Raw genomic sequence first — 26,149 nt, 5'->3', positions numbered from 1 at the left:
CTACCCTTTGTTCACTTCCCAGAGTTAGGTGTCTCAAAAGTTTTGTCACCTTCACTGATACGTTCACACATTTTCTCTCCTTTTCCTTTATTGCCTTTCACAAATTTTTATATTCCCCAAATGAATGAGACCATAAAATGTTTGTCCTTTTTTGATTGACTTATTTCACTCAGCATAATATCCTCCAGGTCCCTCCACGTTGAAGCAAATGGTAGGTATTTTTCCTTTCTAATGGCTGAGTAATATTCCATTGTATACATAGAGCACATTTTCTTTATCCATTCATCTTTCAGTGGACACCGAGGCTCCTTCCACAGTTTGGCTATTGTGGACATTGCTGCTAGAAACATCGGGGTGAAGGTGTCCCGGTGTTTCACTGCATCTGTATCTTTGAGGTAAATCCCCAGCAGTGCAAATGCTGGGTAGTAGGGCAGATCTATTTTTAACACTGTGAGGAATCTCCACAGTTTTCCAGAGTGACTGCACCAGTTCACATTCCCACCAACAGTGCAAGAGGGTTCCCCTGTCTCCACATCCTCTCCAACATTTGTTGTTTCCTGACTTGTTAATGTTCACCATTCTCACTGGTGTGAGGTGGTATCTCATTGTGGTTTTAATTTGGATTTCCCTGATGGCCAGTGATGCAGAGCATTTTCTCATCTGCTTTTCGGCCATGACTATGTCTTCCTCTGTGAAATTTCTGTTCATGTCTTTTCCCATTTCATGATTGGATTGTTTGTTTCTTTGCTATTGAGTTTAATAAGTTCTTTATAGATCTTGGATAGTAAGAACTAAAGTATCAGATCCTTTATCTGATAGGTCATTTGCAAATATCTTCTCCCATTCTGTAGGTTGTCTTTTAGTTTTGTTGACTGTTTCTTTGGCTGTGCAGAAGCTTCTTATCTTGATCTAGTCCCAATAATTCATTTTTGCTTTTGTTTCTCTTGCCTTTATGGATGTATCCCACAAGAAGTTGCTGTGGCCAAGTTCAAAAAGGGTGTTGCCTGTGTTCTCCTCTAGGATTTTGATGGAATCTTGTCTCACATTGATATCTTTCATCCATTTTGAGTTTATCTTTGTGTATGGTGTAAAAGAATGGTCTAGTGTCATTTTTCTGCATGTGGCTGTCCAATTTTCCCAGCACCATTTATTGAAGAGACTGCCTTTTTTCCAGTGGATAGTCTTTCCTGCTTTGTCGAATATTAGTTGACAATAAAGTTGAGGGTCCACTACTGGGTTCTCTATTCTGTTCCATTGGTCTATGTGTCTGTTTTACTGCCAGTACCACACTGTCTTGATGACCACAGCTTTGTAGTACAACCTGAAATCTGGCATTCTGATGCCCCCAGATATGGTTTTCTTTTTTAAAATTCCCCTGGCTAGGGGATCCCTGGGTGGCGCAGCGGTTTAGTGCCTGCCTATGGCCCAGGGCGTGATCCTGGAGACCCAGGATCGAGTCCCACGTTGGGCTCCCGGTGCATGGAGCCTGCATCTCCCTCTACCTGTGTCTCTGCCTCTCTCTCTCTCTCTCTCTCTCTCTCTCTCTCTCTCTGTGACTATCATAAATAAATTTAAAAATTAAAAAAATGTTAAAATTCCCCTGGCTATTCGGGGTCTTTTCTGATTCCACACAAATCTTAAGATGATTTGTTCCAACTCTCTGAAGAAAGTCCATGGTATTTTGATAGGGATTGCATTAAATGTGTAAATTGCCCTGGGTAACACTGACATTTTCACAATATTAATTCTTCCAATCCATGAGCATGGAATATTTTTCCATCTCTTTGTGTCTTCCTCAATTTCTTTCAGAAGTGCTCTGTAGTTTTTAGGGTATAGATCCTTTACCTCTTTGGTTAGGTTTATTCCTAGGTATCTTATGCTTTTGGGTGCAATTGTAAATGGGATTGACTCCTTAGTTTCTCTTTCTTCAGTCTCATTGTTAGTGTATAGAAATGCCACTGACTTCTGGGCATTGATTTTGTATCCTGCCACACTGCCGAATTGATGTATGAGTTCTAGCATTCTTGGGGTGGAGTCTTTTGGGTTTTCTATGTAGAGTATCATGTCATCTGCAGAGAGGGAGAGTTTGACTTCTTTGCAATTTGAATGCCTTTTATTTCTTTTTGTTGCTTGATTTCTGAGGCTAGGATTTCAAGTACTATGTTGAATAGCAGTGGTGAGAGTGGACATCCTTGTCTTGTTTCTGATCTTAGGGGAAGGGTCTGGGTGTTTCCCCATTGAGAATGATATTTGCTGTGGGCTTTTCATAGATGGCTTTTAAGATGCTGAGGAATATTCCCTCTATCCCTACACTCTGAAGAGTTTTGATCAGGAATGGATGCTGTATTTTGTCCAATGCTTTCTCTGCATCTATTGAGAGGATCATATGGTTCTTGTTTTTTCTCTTGGTGATAGGATCTCTCACATTGATTGCTTTATGAGTGTTGAACCAGCCTTACATCCCGGGGATAAATCCCACTTGGTCATGGTGAATAATCTTAATGCACTGTTGGATCCTATTGGCTATCTTGTTGATCCTATCTTGTTGAGAATTTTTACATCTGTGTTCATTAGGGATATTGGTCTATAATTTTCCTTTTTGGTGGGGTCTTTGTCTGGTTTTGGAATTAAAGTGATGCTGGCCTCATAGAATGAGTTTGGAATTACTCCATCTCTTTCTATCTTTCCGAACAGCTTTAGTAAAATAAGTATAGTTTTTTTATTTAAACTTTTGATAGAATTCCCCTGGGAAGCCATCTGGCCCTGGACTTTTGTGTCTTGGGAGGTTTTGATGACTGCTTCAATTTCCTTCCTGGTTAGTGGCCTGTTCAGGTTTTCTATTTCTTCCGGTTCCACTTTTGGTAGTTTGTGGTTATCCAGAAATGCGTCCACATCTTCTAGATTGCCTAATTTATTGGCGTATAGCTGCTCATAATATGTTTTTAAAATTGTTTGTAATTCCTTGGTGTTGGTGGTGATCTGTCCTTTCTCATTCATGATTTATTAATTTGAGTCTTCTCTCTCTTCTTTTTAATAAGGCTGGCTAGTGGTATATCTATCTTATTAATTCTTTTAAAGAACCAACTCCTTGTTTTGTTAATCTGTTCCACAGTTCTTCTGGTCTCCATTTCATTGAGTTCTGCTTGAATCTTTATTAATTCTCTTCTTCGGGATCCCTGGGTGGCGCAGCGGTTTGGCGCCTGCCTTTGGCCCAGGGTGCGATCCTGGAGACCCGGGATCGAATCCCACATCAGGCTCCCGGTGCATGGAGCCTGCTTCTCCCTCTGCCTGTGTCTCTGCCTCTCTCTCTTTCTCTCTGTATGACTATCATAAATAAAAAAAAATTCTTTTCTTCTGCTGGGTGTAGGATCTATTTGCTGCTTCTTCTCCAGCTCCTTTAGGTGTAAGGTTAGCTTTTGTATTTGAGTTCTTTCCAGTTTTTCTATGGATGCTTGTATTGCAATGTATTTCAACCTCAGGACTGCTTTTGCTGTATTCCAAAGATTTCGAACGGTTGTATCTTCATTCTCATTAGTTTCCATGGATCTTTTTAATTCTTCTCTAACTTCCTGGTTGACACTTTCATCTTCTAGCAGAATGGTCCTTAATCTCCACGTGTTTGAAATCCTTCCAAATTTTTTCTTGTGATTGAGTTCTAGTTTCAAAGCATTATGGTCTGAACATATGCAGGAGACAATCCCAATTTTTTGGTATCGGTTGAGACCTGATTTGTGACTCAGTATGTGGTCTATTCTGGAGAAAGTTCCTGTGCACTTGAGAAGAATGTGTATTCAGTTGCATTTGGATGTAAAGTTTTGTAAATATCTGTGAAATCCATCTGGTCCAGTGTATAATTTAAAGCTCTTATTTCTTTGGAGATGTTGTGCTTAGAAGATCTGTCGATTATAGAAAGCACTGTATTCAAGTCACCAAGTATAAGTGTATTATTATCTAAGTATGTCTTTACTTTGGTTATTAATTGATTGATATACATGGCAGCTCCCACATTCAGGACATAAATATTCACGATTGCTAGGTCCTCTTGTTGGATAGATCCTTTAAGTATGATATAGTGTCCCTCTTCATCTTACTACAGTCTTTGGGATAAACTTTAATTTATCTGATATAAGGGTGGCTACCCCTGCTTTCTTTTGAGGACCATTTGAATGGTAAATGGTTCTCCGTTTATTTTCAGGCTGGAGGTGTCCTTATGTCTAAAATGAGTCTCTTGTAGACTGCAAATAGATGGGTCCTGCTTTTTTATCCAGTCTGAAACCCTGCGTCTTTTGATGGGATCATTAAGCCCATTCATGTTCAGAGTTACTATTGAAAGATATGAATTTAGTTTCATCATAATACCCATTCAGTCCCTGTTTTTATGGATTGTTTCCTTGGACTTCCTCCTTCTTTTACAGAGTCCCCCTTAAAATTTCTTGCAGAGCTGGTTTGGTGATCACATATTGTTTTAGTTTCTACCTATCTTGGAAGCTCTTTATCTCTCCTGCTATTCTGAATGAGAGCCTTGCTGGATACATTATTCTTGGCTGCATGTTCTTCTCATTTAATTCCCTTGAATATATCTTGCCAGCCCTTCCTGCCTGCCAGGTCTCTGTGGAGAGGTTTCCTCCTTATCTAATATTTCTCCTCATACAAGTTAGGAAATTCTTGTCTCTTGCTGCTTTAAGGATCTTCTCTTTATCTTTGAAATTTGCAAGTTTCACGATTAAATGTCAAGGTGTTGAACAGTTTTTATTGATTTTAGGGGGGGATTTCTCTATCTTCTGGATTGGAATGCCTGTTTCTCTCCCCAAATCATGGAAGTTCTCAGCTATGATTTGTTCAAATACACTTTCTGGACCTCTGTCCCTTTAGGTGCCCTCTGGAACCCCAATTAAATGTAGATTTTTACCTTCTGAGGCTGTCATTTATTTCCCTTATCTTTTCCTCATGATCTTTTAATTGTTTTTCTCTTTTTTCCTCAGCTTCTTTCCTTGACATCAACTTGTCTTATGTCACTCACTCGTTCTTCTGCCTCTTAACCCTCGTCATTAGGACCTCCAGTTTGGATTGCATCTCATTTAATTGACATTTAATTTTGGCCTGAGTAGATATAAATTATGCAGTCATGAAGTCTCTTGAGTCCTTTATGCTTTTTTCTAGAGCCACCAGTAGCTTTTAACTGTGCTTCTGAATTGGCTTTCTGACATTGAATTGTAATCCAAATTTTGTAACACTGGGAGAGAGTAGTGTTTCTGATTATTTTATTGTGGTGAGTTTTTCCTTCTAGTCATTTTGCTCAGTGCAGAGTGGCCAAAATAAGTTGTACTGGAAAAAAATAGAAAAAGCGAGAGAAAAAAGGGGTGGGGACAAACAGAAAACAAAAACCAAGGGGGAGTATCCTCTGATTCTATATACTGTAAATCCCTCGACTTCCCCTGGAACTTTCCAGCGCTGCTTGGTCAATAACTTGCTTTTCTGCTGTCTTTCTAGCTGGTCTTCTGGGGGAAGGTCCTTCTGTGCTGATTCTCAGGTGTGTGTACCTGGGGGAGCTGCCCAGCCCCCTGCTAGGTGCACGGCTCAGTGTGAGCTGTTTATTCTGTGAGGCCCCTGCTCAGTCCCAGGTTCAAGGCAACACCAGGAGGAGGAACAACAGTGGCGGAGGCAAGCTCTCCAGCTCTGGAGTCAGCTCCTGCAGTAACTACTGCAGCTCCCAGTCTGCAGGGGCCTGGATGCTCCGTGGGCAGGGGTCCCCGATCTGCACAGCCTGGAGGTGCCCTGCGGCAGGAGCATCCTTGCTGTCCTGTGTTCTCCTGGTCTCTGCCTTTCCCGGGGGGGTGTGCCGGATTTTGGGCTGTGTCCCCCAGCGCCCATGGCTCCGGGGTATGCACCGCTGGAATAGTGCTCCCGGGGCCACGCAGCCCCCTCCGCTTGGAGCCGCCACCTGAGCGGCCACTGCAGCTGCTCCCAGGGCCCTGCCGGTCGCGAGATCCAGGCCAGACACCTGGACCGAGCTCTCCCCAGGGGCGCAGTTCCTCTGTTAGTGCCCCTGGGAGCCTGAGGGCATCCCTGCCCCTCCTGGGATCCTGCCCTAGCTCCCTGCGAGCGCCTTTCCCTCTGGGAAGATTGGTGAAGCTCCTAATTCTCCAGGACGGGGCTTTCCTGTTCTGGGGGCACTCGCAGCCTTCCTTAGCCTGGCTCCTCGTGGGGGGGGGGGCTACCCCTTGGATGCTTTTTTATTTCTTTATTTTTTTTCCCGTCTTCCCACCTTGATAGAATCACAAACTCTTCTCACTGTAGCATTCCACCTGTTCTCTCTTTAAATATCAGACCGAATCTGTAGGTTTTCAAGATGATTTGAAAGTTATCTAGGTAAGTTGGTGGGGACAGGTGACTTGGGGATCCTACTCCTCTGCCATCTTGCCCCCTCTCTGGATACTAACCCTTTATTGGATATATCATTTACAAATATCTTCTCCCATTGAATAGGTTGTCTTTTTGTTTCGCTGATTATTTCCTTTACTGAGTAAAAGCTTTTTATTTTGATGTAGTCCCAATAGTTTATTTTTGCTTTTGTTTCCCATGCCAGAGGAGACATATCTAGAAAAACGTTGCTACAGCCTATGTCAGAGAAATTATTACCTGTGCTCTCTTCTAGGATATTTATGGTTTCAGGTCTCACACTTAGGTCATTAATCTGCTTTGAGTTTATTTTTATGTATGGTATAAGAAAGTGGTCCAGTTTCATAGTTGTGCATATAGCTGTCCAATTTTCCCAACATCATTTTTTGGGACTTTCCTATTGCATATTCATGCCTCCTTTGTTGTAGAGTAATAGACCATTTAATCATGGGTTTATTTCTGGGCTCTCTAGTCTGTTCCATTGATCTGTGTGTCTATATTTGTGCCAGTATCATCTTCAAGTACCTTCTTATAGAGAATAGTCATGTCACAATGGTAACGAGACACAAGAGGGGATACAAGGATAATATAACTGGCATCCCTATGCAAACATCTGCTGAAAGGGTTCCTGGGCCCTCTGGAAGCCTCATCATCACCTCAATTGGCTGCTTTTCCTTGATGCTGATATTAACTCAGAATTAGAAGACGCAAGCTATATTCAGAAAGCAATACTCACAAAAAAGTATGAGCATAGCTGGTTTATACACACCAGCTAGTCTGGCAAGTTCCATTCCAGGAGCACAAAGTTTCATCTGCTTGGGATCAATGTCATTTGAAACATATGACTCTTATATGGCAATACACTTGAAGTAAAACTTTTCTGGCAAAGTGGAGGAATTTTCCAAGACCTATATATCAAACCAATGCCATAGAATAGAACTAAGCCTACTAGGCAGATTGTAGAGGAGGAGCCAGTGGAGAGAATATGGGATAGGCAAAGGATATCAGGAGACTTGTGAGTGGGGGAGGTGGGAAGGACAGTTTTACTGAATGTAGGATCTCTGATAAAAATAGGCAGGGGGCTTACAATCACTATAAAGGTTGGATAGAGGGCAGCCCTGGTGGCTCAGCGGTTTCACCCTGCCTTCAGCCCAGGGTGTGATCCTGGAGACCTGGGATTGAGTCCCACGTCAAGCCCCCTGCATGGAGCCTGCTTCTCCCGCTGCCTGTGTCTCTGTGTCTCTCATGAATAAATAAATAAAAATTTAAAAAAAGGTTGGGTAGAGTTTACTATGAGCTTTTAAAAATTATTATTTTCATACATTTTACTGGAAAAAATCAGATGTATGTATATTTTAATAAGTATAATACATAATCATTCTTGTGTTATTCTTGTACAGCATTTTAGACCCTGAGTTTTTACACCTGATTTTGATTTTGATGCCTAATAAAAAGTAATACAAGTGTGAGATTTTATAGTTACTATTATTCCATGTACTGTATAATGAGAAATATTCTTCCACTGCACAGCTTCCTTTTGGTAGTTAGCAAGGCCATTTAGAAGTATGACCATGGAACTTAGGTTACTTCCCAAAGTTCTTCACTCACTCACTCACTCACTCACTTTCTTCCATTTTTTCCTTTCCTTAAATTTTTAAAATTTAAGTTAAATTTCATTAACATATACTATATTTTTAGTTTCAGAGGTAGAATTCAGTGATTCATCAGTTGTATACAACACCTAATGCTCATTACATCAAGTGCCTTCCTTAATGCCCACCGCCCAGTTATCCCACTCCCCTATCCACCTCCCCTCCAGCAACCGTTTCCTAGAGTTAAGAGTCTGTTATGGTTTGCCTCCATCAACAGAAGAATGGATTAAAAAAATGTGATACACACTCACACACAGGAATATTACTCAGCCATCAAAAAGAATGAAATCTTGCCATTTGTGTCAATGTGGATGGAACTAGAGTGTATTATGCTGAGCAAAATAACTCAGTCAAAGAAAGACAAATACCATATAATTTCACTCATATGTGGAATTTAAGAAACAAAACAGATGAACAAGGGGGAGTATCCTCTGATTCTGTATACTGTAAGTCCTTTGACTCCAAAGATACAGATGCAATGAAATGCCGGGACACCTGCACCCCGATGTTTCTAGCAGCAATGTCCACAATAGCCAAACTGTGGAAGGAGCCTTGGTGTCCATCGAAAGATGAATGGATAAAGAAGATGTGATGTATGTATACAATGGAATATTACTCAGCCATTAGAAATGACAAATACCCACCATTTGCTTCAACGTGGATGGAACTGGAGGGTATTATGCTGAGTGAAATGAGTCAATCAGAGAAGGACAAACATTATATGTTCTCATTCATTTGGGGAATATAAATAATACTGAAAAGGAATAGAAAGGAAGGGAGGAGAAATGGGTAGGAAATATTAGAAAGGGAGACAGAAAATAAAGACTCCTAACCCTAGGAAACGAACAAGGGGTGGTGGAAGGGGAGGAGGGCGGAGGGTGGGGGTGAATGGGTGACGGGCACTGAGGGGGGCACTTGATGGGATGAGCACTGGGTGTTATTCTGTATGTTGGCAAATTGAACACCAATAAAAAATAAATTTATTATTAAAAAAAAGAAGATGTGGTCTATGTATACAATGGAATATTACTCAGCCATTAGAAATGACAAATACCCACCATTTGCTTCAACATGGATGGAACTGGGGGTTATTATTGTGAGTGAAATAAGTCAATCGGAGAAGGACAAATATTATATGGTCTCATTCATTTGGGGAATTTAGGTAATGGTGAAAGGGAATAGAAGGGAAGGGAGAAGATATGGGTAGGAAATATCAGAAAGGGAGACAGAACATGAAGACTCCTAACTCTGGGAAACGAACTAGGGGTGGTGGAAGGGGAGGAGGGCGGGGGGTGGAGGTGAATGGGTGACGGGCACTGAGGGGGGCACTTGATGGGATGAGCACTGGGTGTTATTCTGTATGTTGGCAAATTGGACACCAATAAAAAATAAATTTATTATTAAGAAAAAAACAAAACAGATGAACATAGGGGAAGGGAATGGAAAATAAAAATAAGATGAATACTACGAGCTTTCAAGTGGAGTTACAATAAGTCACTACAAGGCATGAGTTTTTAAAGGTAAGAAGTTCTATGGAAATTCAAAATACCTAGAACAACCAAAACAATTCTGAAAAAGAACAAAGTTGCAGGACTTTCATCTTCCAATTTCAAAACTTACTATAAAGCTATAGTTATTGAGACAGTGTGAGGATAGACATATAGAATAATGGAACAGAAGTAAGTCTAGAAAAAACTCTTACATTTTTCATCAATTGATTTTTGACAAAGGTACCAACACAATTCTTTGGGAGAAAGGATACCTTCAAAAATGGTGCTGTGCTTAGATCTTCATTTGCAAAAAATGAACTTAGACCCTTACCTCACACCATACACAAAACCTAACTCAAAGCAGATCATAGACTTCAATCTAAGAGCAAAAACAACACAAATTTTAGAAGAAAACTTAGGAGAAAAATTTTAAGACCTTAAGTTAGGCAAAACCTTTTAGATATGGCATCAAAAGCATGGTTCATAAAACAAAACACTTCATCAATTGGAACTCATCAAAATTCAAAACACTTGTATTTAAAAAGACACTATTAAATAAAATTAAAAAACAACAACAAAAAAAAGACAAGCAACGGAATGAAATCTTGTCATTTGTAGCAGTATGGATGTACCCAGAGAGTATTATACTAAGTAAGATAAGTTTGACAGAGAAAGACAAATCCTGTATAATTTCACTTATATGTAGAGTCTAAAAACAAAACAAAGAAATAGAAAAATATTCATAAATACAGAGCACAAACTGGTGGTTGCCAGAGGGGATGTGGGCGGGGAGATGAGCAAAATAGATAAAGGGGATTAAGAGGTACAAACTTCCAGTTATAATATAAATAAGTCACAGAGATGAAATATACAGCATAGGGAATGGAGTCAATAATATTTTAATAACATTGTATGGTGACAGATGGTAACTATACTTATCCTGGTGAGCATTGAGAAATGTATAGAATTGTTGAATCAGTATGCTGTACACCTGAAACTAATATAACATTGTATGTCAATTATACTTCAATAATTAAAAAAAGAAATATATAAAGTAGAAAGCAAACTCACCACAATTGAATCCTTATGAAATAATCACTGGTAACATTGTTTTATAATTATGAACCTTTTTCTATGTACATCTATGTATATCTATTTTAAAATGTTCACTATAAAATGAGTTGTAAAAAAGACTAGCAGCTGGAAAGTAATATTTGTAAAACACATCTCTGATAAAGACTTGTTTCTCAGCCCAGGTCTGCTCTGAGGAAGAGGTTCTGGCAGCAAGTGGCAGGAGTGGTGGTGGGGCTACTGCTTTTTTTTTTTTTTTAACTTGTAGATTCAATTTACAAGAACTCAGGATGCCCTAGGTTATGTCTGTAGTACAAAAGTAATATAAGAGGGGAGAAGAAACTCCCCTCTCTACATGCAAACACACAATTACAATATACACATATATTCCTACATACCCTAACTTTCAGACAAGCAAGAAAAAGAAAGAGGTTCTTTAGAAGTAAAAAACATTGGTCCCAACATTAGCTTAGTGAGATGTGTTGCTACAAATGTTGACCTGATCTGTGATGACTCTGCACTGGCATCCTGACCTTGGAGCTGCCTACATAGTATATAGACCTATGATTGCTGTGTAACACAGCTCATAGTGATACTGTTGTTGAAAATAGATTACACTGACTTGATTGAGCAGATTTTCTACCTTTGTTCTGTCTATGAGAGCTTGACCAAGTCCTAGTAGTGGCTTAAGTCTGTTTTTGCTTGGCAAGGCTATAAATTATCAAATGTTGCTCTACTGGTTCTTGGTGTTCCTAACCTGATCCCCTGGATCCATTGATTTTACCCCATCTGGTGTAAGGAACTCTAATAGAACAAAGGTAGAAAGTTTCTTCTCCTTACTTGTATTGTCCTGGGTGTTCATCTCTTCTGGTGTTGAATTCCAGAGAAATTTTAGCATCCAATCCAATTCCAAAATAGTTGTTCATGACACACCTTTCTTTGAAGCGTCTGAAATTAGCCAAAGGAACAGACATTGGTGCAGGAAAGAAGTGCCATTATCATTAGGCTGGAGACTTTATCTGCATGATTGAAAACAACTGGGGAGGACCTCCCCTACATTGGGCACAAAACTTTATGTTCTTAACAGGCACATATAGATGTCCTATTGTGTTAACAACTAGCTTGTTAGCTTTGAGAGAGGGCACTCAGCCAGTTGGGAGGATTTAGTGGAGTTGGAACTCCTAATAAAGAAATCATCTTTGGAAGCCCTTAGATATGAGTGGTCAATATTTTCTTCAAACAGAATAAAGTGTAATAGTAATTGACTTATTCCCATAAAGAACTTTTAAGTTTCTCATATAAAAATGTATGATGAAATTCTACACTACTGTTTCCAGAGATGTCTGAATTCCTTTGTAGTACTTTCACATCAAAGGGCAAAGTGACCACACATTTGAGGGGAAAGACTGATAAAACAAAGTAGATATATACACAACCAAAAAGCGAGGAGGTTTTTAAAAAATTCTTCTGCATCTATCTTGGGTGTCAACATCAAAACCAGTAGTGTGCTGAAGCCAGTTAGTACCAGCTCATATAAGCTGATTATGTCTATTATGTCCCAAATCTGCATTCAGTGGAATTATATCGTAGTTTGAAACAGGTCATGGTGGGAGGGATTGTACTTGGAATAAACCAGGACATCCCCTCCCCCAGTTGTTAAACATTTGGCAGTGCACTACTGATCAAAACTCATAATTTACGTCCATGAGACTTCAGACATGAGTGTAAGACAATGGTGAAGTAGAGGGGAGTGGGGTTAGAGATAAATGGGAAGCTGCAGTTAGCTCAAATAATTGCCAACTGTCCTTCTTTTGAGAAACTGAAGATGAATTTACTCAATCATAGATAATTTTTGTATTCATTACTAAACTGACCTCATATCTGTCACATGAGATTCTCCTCCCTCAACCGCAGTCTAGAGATTGGGATTTCTCTAGCTGATGTCCCAACTTATCTTCTTAATGGAACTCAAAAGGAGTGAATGTGATGGAATCTGGCTACTGACAATATTTTAAGGAAGCAGCGCTAATGAAAGAGATGCCTTTAGATTTTCTATCCAGCCCTAAATGCTCATTTATTTTTTAGTGCTTCCAATTATTCACTGTTAAAGGCAACAGTGGAAAAACAGATCCTTTGAAATAACAAAGCTAACATTTATTAAGTATTTATAATAAGAATAACGATAATTACTGTTAATATATATAGCACTTAACTATGGGTGCTGAGCACTGTGTAATGCAAGTACTATGCATATATAAACTGAATAAACGCAAGAAACATGTGGCTAATTCTACACTTATCTTCACCTTATAATGAGAAAACTAAGGTTCAGATTAGCTGAATTAATTTTGTAAGGACACACAACTAGTGGTAGAGTCAGGATTTGACTCTGGATATCTTTAGATTGTTCTATTTTTTGTGTGTTTTTTTGGGGGGGGGAGTTTGTATATTTTTTATTGGAGTTCGATTTGCCAACATATAGCATAACACCCAGTGGTCATCCCATCAAGTGCCCCCCTCAGTGCCCGTCACCCAGTCACCCCAACCCCCCGCCTAACTCCCCTTCCACTACCCCTTATTCATTTCCCAGAGCTAGGTGTCTCTCATATTCTGTCACCCTCAGTGGTATTTCTCACTCATTTTTTCTCCTTTCGCTTTTATTCCCTTTCACTATTTTTTTATATTCCCCAAATGAATGAGACCATATAATGTTTGTCCTTCTCCGATTGACTTACTTCACTCAGCATAGTACCCCCCAGTTCCATCCACGTCGAAGCAAATGGGGGGTATTTGTCATTTCTAATGGCTGAGTAATATTCCATTGTATACATACACCACAGCTTCTTTATCCATTCATCTGTCGATGGACACCGAGGCTCCTTCCACAGTTTGGCTATTGTGGACATTGCCCCTAGAAACATTGGGGTGCAAGTGTTCTGGCGTTTCACTGCATCTGTATCTTTGGGGGTAAATCCCCAGCAGTGCAGATCTAGTTTTAACTCTTTGAGGAACCTCCATACAGTTTTCCAGAGTGGCTGTACCGGTTCACATTCCCACCAACAGTGCAAGAGGATTCCCCTGTCTCCACATCCTCTCCAACATTTGTTGTTTCCTGTCTTGTTGATGTTCACCATTCTCACTGGTGTGAGGTGGTATCTCATTGTGGTTTTGATTTGGATTTCCCTGATGGCCAGTGATGCAAAGCATTTTCTCATGTGCTTGTTGGCCATAACTATGTCTTCCTCTGTGAAATTACTGTTCATGTCTTTTCCCATTTCATGATTGGATTGTTCGTTTCTTTGATGTTGAGTTTACTAAGTTCTATATAGATCTTGGATACTAGCCCTTTATCTGATAGGTCATTTGCAAATATCTTTCCCATTCTGTAGGTTGTCATTTAGTTTTGTTGACTGTTTCTGTTGCTGTGCAGAAACTTTTTATCTTGATTAAGTTCCAATAGTTCATTTCTGCTTTTGTTTCCCTCGCCTTCATAGATGTATCTTGTAAGAAGTTACTGTGGCCAAGTTCAAAAAGGGTGTTGCCTGTGTTCTCCTCTAGGATTTTGATGGATTCTTGTCTCTCACTTAGATCTTTCATCCATTTTGAGTTTATCTTTGTGTATGGTGTAAGAGAATGGACAAGTTTCATTCTTCTGCATGTGGCTGTCCGATATTCCCAGTAACATTTATTGAAGAGACTGTCCTTTTTTCCAGTGGATATTCTTCCCTGCTTTGTGGAATATTAGTTGACCACAGAGTTGAGGGCCCATTTCTAGATTCTCTACTTTGTTCCATTGATCTATGTGTCTGTTTCTGTGCCAGTACCACAGTCTCTTGATGATCACAGCTCTGTAGTACAACCTGAAATCTGGCATTGTGATGCCCTCGGCTCTGGCTTTCTTTTTCTTTTTAATTTTATTTATTTATTCATGAAAGACAGAGACAGAGAGGGGGCAGAGACATAGGCAGAGAGAGAAGCAGGCTTCATGAAGTGAGCCTGATGTGGGACTCGAACCTGGCACTCCAGGATCACGCCCTGGGCCAAAGGCAGGCCCACTCACTGCTGGGCCACCCAGGGGTTCCTGGTTTCTTTTCCATGATCCCCTGGCTATTTGTTTTTTTTTTTTTCTGATTCCACAGATCTTAAGATGATTTGTTCCAACTCTCTGAAGAAAGTCCATGGTATTTTGACAGGGATTGCATTAAATGTGCAAATTGCCCTGGGCAATGTTGACATTTTCACAATATTAATTCTTCCAATCCATGAGCATGGAATATTTTTCCATCTCTTTGTGTCTTCCTCAATTTCTTTCAGAAGTGCTCTGTAGTTTTTAGGGTATAGATCCTTTACCTCTTTGGTTAGGTTTATTCCTAGGTATCTTATGCTTTTGGGTGCAATTGTAAATGGGATTGACTCCTTAGTTTCTCTTTCTTCAGTCTCATTGTTAGTGTATAGAAATGCCACTGACTTCTGGGCATTGATTTTGTATCCTGCCACACTGCCGAATTGATGTATGAGTTCTAGCATTCTTGGGGTGGAGTCTTTTGGGTTTTCTATGTAGAGTATCATGTCATCTGCAGAGAGGGAGAGTTTGACTTCTTTGCAATTTGAATGCCTTTTATTTCTTTTTGTTGCCTGATTGCTGAGACTAGGACTTGTAGTACTACGTTGAATAGCAGTGGTGAGAGTGGGCATCCGTGTCTTGTTCCTGATCTTAGGGGAAAGGTCTCAGGGTTTTCCCATTGAGAATGATATTTGCTGTGGGCTTTTCATAGATGGCTTTTAAGATGCTGAGGAATATTCCCTCTATTCCTACACTCTGAAGAGTTTTGGTCAGGAATGGATGCTGTCTTTTGTCAAATGCTTTCTCTGCATCTATTGAGATGATCATATGGTTCTTGTTTTTTCTATTGGTGATATGCTCTCTCCCGTTAATTGCTTTATGTGTGTTGAACCAGCCTTGCATCCCGGGGATAAATCCCACTTGGTCATGGTGAATAATCTTCTTAATGTATTGTTGGATCCTATTGGCTAGTATCTTGTTGAGAATTTTTGCATTCATGTTCATCAGGGATATTGGTCTATAATTCTCCTTTATGGGGGGGGGGGGCTTTGTGTGGTTTTGGAATTAAGGTGATGCTGGCTTCATAGAATGGGTTAGGAAGTATCCCATCCCTTTCTATCCTTCAGAACAGCTTTAGTAAAATAACTATGTTTTTTTTCTTTAAACTTTTGATAGAATTCCCCTGGGAAGCCATCTGGCCCTGGACTTTTGTGTCTTGGGAGGTTTTGATGACTGCTTCAATTTCCTTCCTGGTTAGTGGCCTGTTCAGGTTTTTGTATATCTTCCTGTTGAAGTTTTGGCAGTTTGTCTTTTTCCAGAAATGTGTCCATTACTTCTTAATTTATTGGCATATAGCTGCTCATAATAATTTTATAAAATCGTTTGTATTTCCTTGGTATCGATTGTGGTCTCTCCGTTTTCATTTGCGATTTTATTGAGTCTTTTCTCTTTTGTCTTTAATAAGGCTGGCTAATGATTTATCTATCTTATTAATTCTTCCAACGAACCGACTCCTTGTTTTGTTGATCTATTCTACAATTCTTCTGGTTTCTATCTCATTGAGTTCTGCTCGAATCTTTATTATCTCTCTTCCTCTGCTTGGTATAGGTTTTATTTGCTGTTCTTCTCCAGTTCCTTTAGGTGCATGTTAGCTTGTGTATTTGAGTTTTTTCCAATTTTCTTTTTTTTTCTTAAAGGTTTTATTTATTTTTTAAATAAATTTATTTTTTATTGGTGTTCAATTTACCAACATACAGAATAACACCCAGTGCTCATCCCGTCAAGTGTCCACCTCAGTGCCCATCACCCATTCACCCCCACTCCCTGCCCTCCTCCCCTTCCACCACCTCTAGTTTGTTTCCCAGAGTTAGGAGTCTTTATGTTCTGTCTCCCTTTCTGATATTTCCCACACATTTCTTCTCCCTTCCCTTCGATTCCCTTTCACTATTATTTATACTCCCCAAATTAATGAGAACATATGTTTGTCCTTCTCCAATTGACTTACTTCACTCAGCATAATACCCTCCAGTTCCATCCATGTTGAAGCAAATGGTGGGTATTGTCGTTTCTAATGGCTGAGTAATATTCCAGTGTATACATAAAACACATCTTCTTTATCCATTCATCTTTCGATGGACACCGAGGCTCCTTCCACAGTTTGGCTATTGTGGACATTGCTGCTAGAAACATTGGGGTGCAGGTGTCCCGGCGTTTCATTGCATCTGTATCTTTGGGGTAAATCCCCAACAGTGCAATTGCTGGGTCATAGGGCAGGTCTATTTTTAACTCTTTGAGGAACCTCCACACAGTTTTCCAGAGTGGCTGCACCAGTTCACATTCCCACCAACAGTGTAAGAGGGTTCCCTTTTCTCCGCATCCTCTCCAACATTTGTGGTTTCCTGCCTTGTTAATTTTCCCCATTCTCACTGGTGTGAGGTGGTATAGATACATCCACAAAGGCGAAAGAAACAAAAGCAAAAATGAACTATTGGGACTTCATCGAGATAAGAAGCTTTTGCACAGCAAAGGATACAGTCAACAAAAGTAAAAGACAACCTACAGAATGGGAGAAGGTATTTGCAAATGACGTATCAGATAAAGGGCTTGTTTCCAAGATCTATAAAGAACTTATTAAACTCAACACCAATCATGTTGAATTAAAACAAACATGTTGAATTGAAACAAACAATCCCATCATGATATAGGCAAAAGACATGAAGAGAAATCTCACAGAGGAAGACATAGACATGGCCAACATGCACATGAGAAAATGCTCTGCATCCCTTGCCATCAGGGAAATACAAATCAAAACCACAATGAGATACCACCTCACACCAGTGAGGATGAGGAAAATTTTTCCAATTTTCTGAGGGACGCTTGTAATGCAATGTATTTCCCTCTCAGGACTGCTTTTGTTGTATCCCAAAGATTTTGAACAGTTGTATCTTCATTCTCATTAGTTGCCAAGAATCTTTTTAATTGTTCTCTAATTTCCTGGTTGACCCTTTCATCTTTTAACAGGATGCTCTTTAACCTCCACATTTTTGAGTTTCTTCCAAATTTCTTCTTGTGATTGAGTTCAAGTTTCAAAGCATTATGGTCTGAAAATATGCAGGGGACAATTCCAATCTTTTGGTACTGGTAGAGACCTGATTTGTGACCCAGTATGTGGTCTATTCTGGAGAAAGTTCCATGTGCACTTGAGAAGAATGTTTATTCAGTTGCGTTTGGAAGTAAAGATTTGTAAATATCTCTGAAATCCATCTGGCCCAGTGTATCATTTAAAGCTCTTGTTTCTTTGGAGATGTTGTGCTTAGAATATCTCTCATTTGCAGAAAGCACCACGTTGAAGCCTCCCAGTATCAGTGTATTATTATCTAAGTATGTCTTTACTTTGGTTATGAATTGATTGATATACTTGGCAGTTCCCGCATTAGGGGCATAAACATTCATGATTTTTAGGCCCTCTTGTTGGATGGATCCTTTAAGTATGATATAATGTCCCTCTTTATCTCGAATTACAGCCTTTGGGATAAACTTTAATTTATCTGAGATGAGGATTGCTACCCCTCCTTTCTTTTGAGGGTCATTTGAATGGTAAATGGTTTTCCAACCTTTCCTTTTCAGGCTGGAGGTGTCCTTAGGTCCAAAATGAGTCTCTTGTAGACAGCAAGTAGATGGATCTTGCTTTTTGTCCAGTCTGAAACCCTGCATCTTTTGATGGGATCATTAAGCCCATTCATGTTCAGAGTTACCATTGAAAGATATGAATTTAGTTTCATCATAATAACTATTCAGTCCCTGTTTTTGTGGATTGTTTCTTTGGACTTTCTCTTTCTTTTACAGGTGCCCCCTTAATATTTCTTGCAGAACTGGTTTGGTGGTCATATTTTCTTTCAGTTTCTGCCTATCTTGGAAGCTCTTTATCTCTCCTTCTATTCTGAATGATAGCCTTGCTGGATATGGTATTCTTGGCTGCATGCTCTTCTCATTTAGGACCCTGAATATATCTTGTCAGCCCTTTCCGGCCTGCCAGGTCTCTGTGGAGAGGTCTGCTGTCAATGTAATATTTCTCTCCATATAAGTTAGGGATCTCTTGTCTCTTGCTGCTTTAAGGATTTTCTCTTTATCTTTTGACTTTGCAAGTTTCACGATTAAATGTCGAGGTGTTGAGAGGTTTTTATTGATTTTAAGGGGGGATCTTTCTATCTCCTGGATCGGAATGCCTGTTTCCCTCCCCAAGTTAGGGAAGTTCTCAGCTATTATTTGTTCAAATACACTTTTTGGTCCCCTGTCCCTTAGGCGCCCTCTAGAACCCCAATTAAATGTAGATTTTTCCTTCTGAGGCTGTAATTTATTTCCCTTAACGTTTCCTCATGATCTTTTGTTTTCTCTTTTTTCCTCAGCTTCCTTCCTTGACATCAACTTGTCTTATGTCACTCACTCGTTCTTCTGCCTCAGTAACCCTCATTGTTAGGATCTCCAGTTTGGATTGCATCTCATTTAATTGATTTTTAATTTCGGCCTAATTAGATCTAAATTCCGCAGTCAAGAAGTCTCTTGAATCCTTTATGCCACCAGTAGCTTTATAATTGTGCTTCTGAACTGGCTTTCTGACATGGAATTGTAGTCCAAATTCTGCAACTCTATGGCAGAGAGGACTGTTTCTGATTCTTTCTTTTGTGGTGAGTTCTTCTTTCTAGTCATTTTGCTCAGTGCAGAGTGGCTAAAAACGTTGTAGTGGAAAAATGAAGAAAAAAAGAAAAAAATAAACCAAGGCAGGGTATCCTCTGGTTGTATACACTGTAAATCCCTCGAGTTCCCCTGGAAGTTTCCAGTGCTGCTTGGTCAAGAATTTGCTCTTTCCTTGTCTTTCCAGCTGGTCTTCTTGGGGAGGGGCCTGCTGTGCTGATTCTCAGGTGTCTGTACCTGGGGGAGCTTCCCCGCCACCTTCCAGGTGCACAGCTCAGTGGGAGCTTTTGACTCCTGTTCCCTGGCAGCCCGGCTCCATCCCAGGTACAGGGTGACACCAGGAGGAACAACAATACTGGTGGCGGCCAGCCAGCCAGCTCTGGAGTCAGCTCCCACAGTAACTACCATAGTCTCCCAGTCCATGCTGGCTTGGATGCTCTGGGGGCGGAGGGTGCTGACCTGCACAGCTTGGGGGCGCCGGCAGCAGGAGCGTCCTCGCTGTCCTGTGCCCTGTGCACCTCAGCCTGTCCCCAGGGGACGCAGGGGATCATGGGCTATCTCCCCCAGTGCCCTGGGTTCCGGGGCCTGTGCGGCTGGAATCATGCTCTCCGGGCGTGGGTCTTGAAGGCAGCTCAGCACAGCCCCCTTTGCCTGGAGCCGCCACCTGAGCTTCTCCCAAGGCCCTGCGGGGTGCGTGCTCCAGCTCTTTACTGAGCTTGGCCCACAGTCTGTGGCATGCTCTCCCCAAGTGCTCACTTCCTCTTTTAGTGATCCCAGGAGACTGGAGTCTTCATTGCCCCTCCTGCCGTTCTGCCCGAGTTCCCTGCTAAGTGCCTTTCCATCTGGGAAGAAAATGGTGCAGATTTTTAAAGTTCCTTCTTCTCCAGGGCCGGGCTCTCCTGTCCTAGAGGCTTTCACTGCCTGGCCTTAGACCAGCTCCTTGCGGGGGCCCCTCCCCAACTTGATTCTTTTTTATTTTTTTTTCCGCCTTCCTACCTTGTTAGAAGTGCAAACTCTTCTCTCTGTAGCATTCCAGCTGTTCTCTCTTTAAATCTCAAGTCGAATTCGTAGGTTTTCAGGATGATTTGAAAGTTATCTAGGTAGGTTGGTGGGGACAGGTGACTTGGAGACCCTACTTCTCCGCATCTTGCCCTGCCCCAGATTGTTCTTTTAACCAAAGAACGGAGGAAGTCATAAAATGGTTGTAGGGCTAAATACTTACATAGTTTCGGGAGTAAAATGTAAATGCTCCAAGTTGAGGTTATCTAAGTCTTCACTTTTGAGAGAAGATATAGAAGACAAAGTGCCAGGATGAGAACCTAGACACAAAAGACATCACCTTGATGTCAGATTCAAACAAGAAAGTCCTTCCTCTCACTTGCATTTCACCCTATTTTCTCTGTGGGACCAGGGTCAAGCTCAATGACTTTCTCTTGAGTATAATGAAAGTTCTCAATCCAAAGAGGGATCATCTTAGATGGACAGGGCCTTCCTCTGAGAGAATAGTAAGATTGGGCTGCCTGCTTGCTAGCAGTGAAAATAGCTTTAGTTTTTTTTTTTAATTTAAAAAGGGAAGTTTCTTTTTTTTTAGGGTTTATTTATTTATTTATTCGTGAGAGACACAGAAAGAGAGGCAGAGACATAGGTAGATGGAGAAGCAGGCTCCCTTTGGGGAGCCTGAGGTGGGACTCAATCCCAAAATCCCAGGTTTGCCACCAAAGCCAAAGGCAGACGCTCAACCACTGAGCCATGCAGGTGCCCTTGAAAACAGCTTTGATCTTGGGTTTCATCAGGCCAGGTTTTTCAAAGTACCTGATGAGATCATTACTTCTGAATTTTGGCATGGGATATTATACTGTGAGCTTTTTGGGAAAGAGGGAAGGATATCTACTGCAGAACAGGATTATGACTAAAAAGGATATATGGGAACACATCCTTATTCTCTGGGAACTAGAAGACACTGATGAAGCCTAGAAATAAGAGAAGGAAAGAAAGATTCTTACGGTGTCTTGGGCTCATCTGGCTAATATCTTCTGAGTCATCTTCCAGGAAGAAAGTTGAAGTAAAGTTCTTAACCGATATTGTCTGTCGGCTTTGCTCATCCAGAACTATAGAGAAAAAGTGGAAAGGAAAAGGAAAGAAAGAGCGAAGGAGAAAGCAAGGTAGAGAGGGAAGAAGAGAGGGAGGGAGGAAGGGAAAAATGAAGGTAGGAAGGAAGGGTGGAAGGCAGGCAGGAAGGGAGGGAGGGAGAAAGTAAGAAGGGAGAGAAGAAGGCAAGGGTGTGAGGGAGAGAGGAAAGAAGAGAGGGAGGAAGGAAGAAAGGAAGGAGTATTGTTAATATTTGTTGAGCACTTCTTAAGCATCTCTTTTGTTTAGTTAATGCCAGTCAGTGTGGGTATACAGTGGAGACCCTCAGTTGGTTACATCCCTCCTCCACAATGTTGTTTGTAGTCTTAGCTTTGTTACAATGTTGCCCCCATCTCTCTTCATATCCATGCCTGTTTTACTGGTTACTCTTTTTCTGTCACACAATAAATGTAGTATGAGTAGGAGCTCAGGGCCAGGGGCAGGGGAACAAGGTGGGAAACCCTCTGTTCTGTTTTGTTATCACCTCTTTGTTAGTTAATTTACTCACACGACTTTTTTTTCCAAATTTGAGCCTCTAGGACCATGCCATTCTTTCATTCAAATGTTTCATTCATTCCAAGAATATTTGAGAAGTCTCCTTCCTTTCCCAGCCTATATATTGTATAGCCCAGATGCTCAAACTGTGCCAATGCCCATAGGTTCAATCCCTATACTAGTAAGGGCACCTTTCTCTGTCCCATGGCCACAAGCTGGAACTACAAAGCTAACTTAGGTGTTGTGTTGATGGAGCAGGCTGTCAATTGTGATAAGATTATGGCTGCATCTTCACTCCTTGGAAACTAACTACAGAAATAGAGGCAAACGGGCTGTTTACTATGTTTGTAGTGCAGAATGGAGATTTCCTTTCTTTCTGGGAAACTTGGCTGAGGGTGTATGTAAAGGTACCAAGGCAGGAGAAGGTACCATGGCTAAAAGTTAGAGGTCAGCCAAGGGGACTTACTTGCTACATGGACTTCTGCTCAGTTCCAAAAGTTCAAGTAGAGCATACTTGATCTTACACTATTTTTCAAGGAAGCATTGTGGTGAAGAAGTGAGAGCCAGAACGTTAAATTAAGAAGTTGGAGTTGAAAGAGTTTTAATTCTGAGTTGGAAGTTTTTGAATGTCATGAGTTATGGGAAATGGCAATCAATACCAGAGATCCCAAGACCATTCTCAGGGTCCTTGTGCCTGATGAATACTATATAAGACACACAGAGATGAAAATTCTTTTCTTTTAAAAATTGTCACAGGCTTGGTGGTTGGAAGGAAATAGGAGCAGGTAGAAAAACATTCCATGGCTGATGGTGGAAGCCGACAGAGATTTAAGCCAGGTCACTTAGGAGCTGTAATTGTTTAGGATGACTGTTAGTTCTAAAAATAAATGAGTAGCATGATTTGAGTGCCTAGGAGGTAGGAGCTTATTAGGAGGTTTTTCAAATTAGCAGTCTGAGGACTGACTTTGAATGCTATATGAATGCAGAATCTAGTCAAGTTTTGGTAATGGAGTCAAATAGCAGACCCAGAGTGAGGGCGATCAGTAAACCATACACTGGAACTTTCTTACCTCTTACCTCTTACCTCTTACCTCAATTACCACAACTCTTACCTCTTACCTCTTACCTCAATTACCACAACTCTGGGACCTTACCTTGTTCAACTTGGAATATGATGAGCTTCAAGGATTTCTGGAGATTCCGGGCCTTTGTGGCCAGCTCCAACTTGCACTTGGCTATGTGGTCTATTTGAGGGATGAAGGGCTTTCCATCTACCTTGCCACCGTCTGCATATACTGTAGGACTTTTCTCAATTGCTACCTCCTCAGCCAGGATATCAATCAGGATGCTGAGTTTGTCATACATTATGTCACTCTGTGTAATGATAAAGAGGACAGGACATTGTTATGAGGAACCAGTACTAGAAAGGACAGAATGAGGAACTGGGTGGTATGGGAGAGGTAAAGAGGGGTAGTAGTTGGCCAGAAACTCTGGGCAAGGAAAGCTGTGTGTGAGGAAATAAAAGTTTGGGGAAAGAAGTACTTGGTAGATGTAATGAGATAACCAAAGGATGTTAAGTTATCAAACAGATAACATTTGTTTCTGAGTAGCTGTAAGCATCAATGTATGTTGTCAAGTTTTTCTCATGTCAGATTGACCTGTAAAATAATATATAGTATGGCAAAATTGAGACAAGATAAACATTTCTGGACTGGTGTTTTCATGGGCATGCTTCTACAGATGTGGATGTGCCTCTGCATGGGTCCCTAGTGTCTGCCTTTGTATATGTTTATGTTTGGGGAATGCACTGAGTGATTATGGCTTGATTTCCAGCTCCATCACTGAATAGTTTGTGACCAAGGCAAGTTTCTATGTGCTTTTATATTCTAGGGTGGTTGTGAAGATTAAATAAATTAATGCATTAAAAATCCTTAAACATTTCCTGGCACAGAGTGCTAAATAAGTGTTAGCTGTTGTGGTTGCTGTTGTGTTATAGAGGTTAATGTGGGTGTATTTCTAGCATGTATTTGTACATATTTTCATGCATGTTCTGGTATACAACCATACATACTTGGTGTACACTTGTGTCTAGTTGTGGGTAGATGCTTGATATATGCTTAGGTATATGGTACATTTGTTAGCATGCATAATGCCATGTTTCATTTGGTGAAAGCTGGAAATTTGATGAGATTGGACTTTTCCCATAATGGAGACTTACCAGTTTCCTTTTTCTTTTACAATTCTCATGAAAGGCACATTTACTTTTATTAAAAAAGGGGCCCTGGGACTTCCAGGAAGATGACAGAGCAGGAGGATCCTAAACTTACCTCATCCCATGGATACATCTAGATAACAGCCACATTGGTGTAAATAACCCCGAAGATGACCGAAAGACTGGCAGAACAGACTATTCACAGTTAATCATAGAGAAGAGGCCACACTGACAGTGGTAGGAAGGTCAGAGACATGGTTGGGAACCAAACTGACCTGTAAGACTGTACACAGAAGGGAGGGGACACGACAGGCATAGAGAAAGGAGAAGAGCAAATACCATACCAGTCACCTCCAGCATGAAAGACGCACACTGGGAAGACAAATCCCCATAACATTTGGTTTTGAAAATCAGAGAAGTTTAACTTTGCAAGTTCCTACAATCAGTGTCAACACCAGAAGCTTTAAAAGTCAGTGGGTTCAACTCTGGAAGAGCCAGAAAGGCAGTAGGAAATTGCCTTTCTGCCATTAAAGACACAACAAAACAAACAACCTCACTGAGATACAGCATTGAAGCAGCAGTTTGAAAAAACACTTGGGGCATACAAAAATATTGATTTACTAATCTCAGAATGTGTGCTGGAAGGGCAAGGATCCTTAGGAGACTTGTCAAAGAACAAAAGAGCTGACAGGTGCCATTTCCTTCCCCCTTCCCAGCCTAGATATACAGACATCTGTGGGAACCAACAGGAAAACTTTCTGACTCGCTTGCTAACAGCACACCCCACCCTCATGCACTTCTGTGGACCTGCCCCTTCAACCCATCTTTAGCAGTTCTCCAAATCAGCTACAAGTCTCCTCCCACAGAGATTAGCATATGCTTTGCTAACACCAGGCCCTCTGGCCCCTACATTTTGCTGCAAACCCACCCCATCCAACATGCCCCTGGCAGAAGTCCATCCAAAGTGGGGCCACAAGCATGGCATTGTGTAAGCAGCTGGGACAGGGGTCATCAGTACCACTCTAAAGTGACTCTTGCCCTGGATAGAGGGGAAGATAACGACATACATCAGTTCAACTGCAGCTCCAGCAGTGAGCTGGGGGCAGACATCTAGTCTGACTGCAGGCCCCACCCACCAATGAAAGCTTCTCAGGGAGCAACACAGAGAGAATATCCTGCAGTTTGGTGCCTGCAGTTCTGATAAATGCCTGGTCTGACCCACTTCAAGCTCAGTGTGGCCCCACACTGGCCCATTAATAACACAGGGATGAAACACTGCCTGTATCAGGCAAAGATATTGTGTATGCCTGGACTGAAGGCAAATGCAACTCAGCCACAATAGCAGGGTGCAGACATATAGGAGACACCTTTGAAGTACGGGGTTTGGGGAATAGGAGACATTGCCCTACAGGGCACTATAGGACCTCTTCTTCATAAGGCCATTACTTTCAAGAGCAGGCAGCATAGCCAACTTTCCTAACACATAGAAACAGATACAGAGAGGTAGAAAAAATGATGAGACAGGGGAATATGTTCCAAATGAAAGAACAGGACAAAATCACACACACACACACACACACACACAGAGAGAGAGAGAGAGAGAGCAAGAGAGAGAGAGAGAGAGAGAGAGAGCTAAATAAAACAGAGCTAATAATAACCCTAATAGAAAATTTAAAGTAATGGTCATAAAGATAATCACTGGACTTGAGAAAAGAGTGGAGGACCTCAGTCAGACCCTCAACAAAGAGATAGAAAACATAAAAATCAAACGGAGATGAAAAACTCAATAATTGAAATTTAAAAATACACTAGAGGGAATACGTAGTAGACTAGAAGGAGCAGAATAAATCAGTAACCCGGAAGACAGTAATAGAAAGCAGTCAAACTGAACAGGGGAAAGAAAAAAGAGTAATAAAAAATGAGAATAGATTAAGGGAACTTAGTGACA

General features: G+C 40.9%; 1 protein-coding gene across 2 annotated transcripts in view; it reads right to left on the bottom strand.

Moving 5' to 3' along the window:
- DGKK (diacylglycerol kinase kappa) overlaps positions 1–26,149 on the bottom strand; it is a 172,358-nt gene that overhangs the window by 16,454 nt on the left and 129,755 nt on the right. For both annotated transcript variants that reach the window (XM_072746355.1, XM_072746356.1), the window contains exons 15-18: positions 23,144–23,363; positions 21,371–21,475; positions 20,590–20,686; positions 11,453–11,560 (exon numbers count right to left, since the gene is read on the bottom strand). In XM_072746355.1, the coding sequence (XP_072602456.1) occupies positions 11,453–11,560; positions 20,590–20,686; positions 21,371–21,475; positions 23,144–23,363 (530 nt within the window). The remainder of the gene's footprint in view (positions 1–11,452; positions 11,561–20,589; positions 20,687–21,370; positions 21,476–23,143; positions 23,364–26,149) is intronic.

This window comes from Vulpes vulpes, unplaced genomic scaffold (genome assembly GCF_048418805.1).
Source record: "Vulpes vulpes isolate BD-2025 unplaced genomic scaffold, VulVul3 u000000667, whole genome shotgun sequence".
Classification (NCBI taxonomy): domain Eukaryota; kingdom Metazoa; phylum Chordata; class Mammalia; order Carnivora; family Canidae; genus Vulpes; species Vulpes vulpes.
Note: the sequence above shows the minus strand (reverse complement) of the source record. Positions and strands in the feature narration are given on the sequence as shown.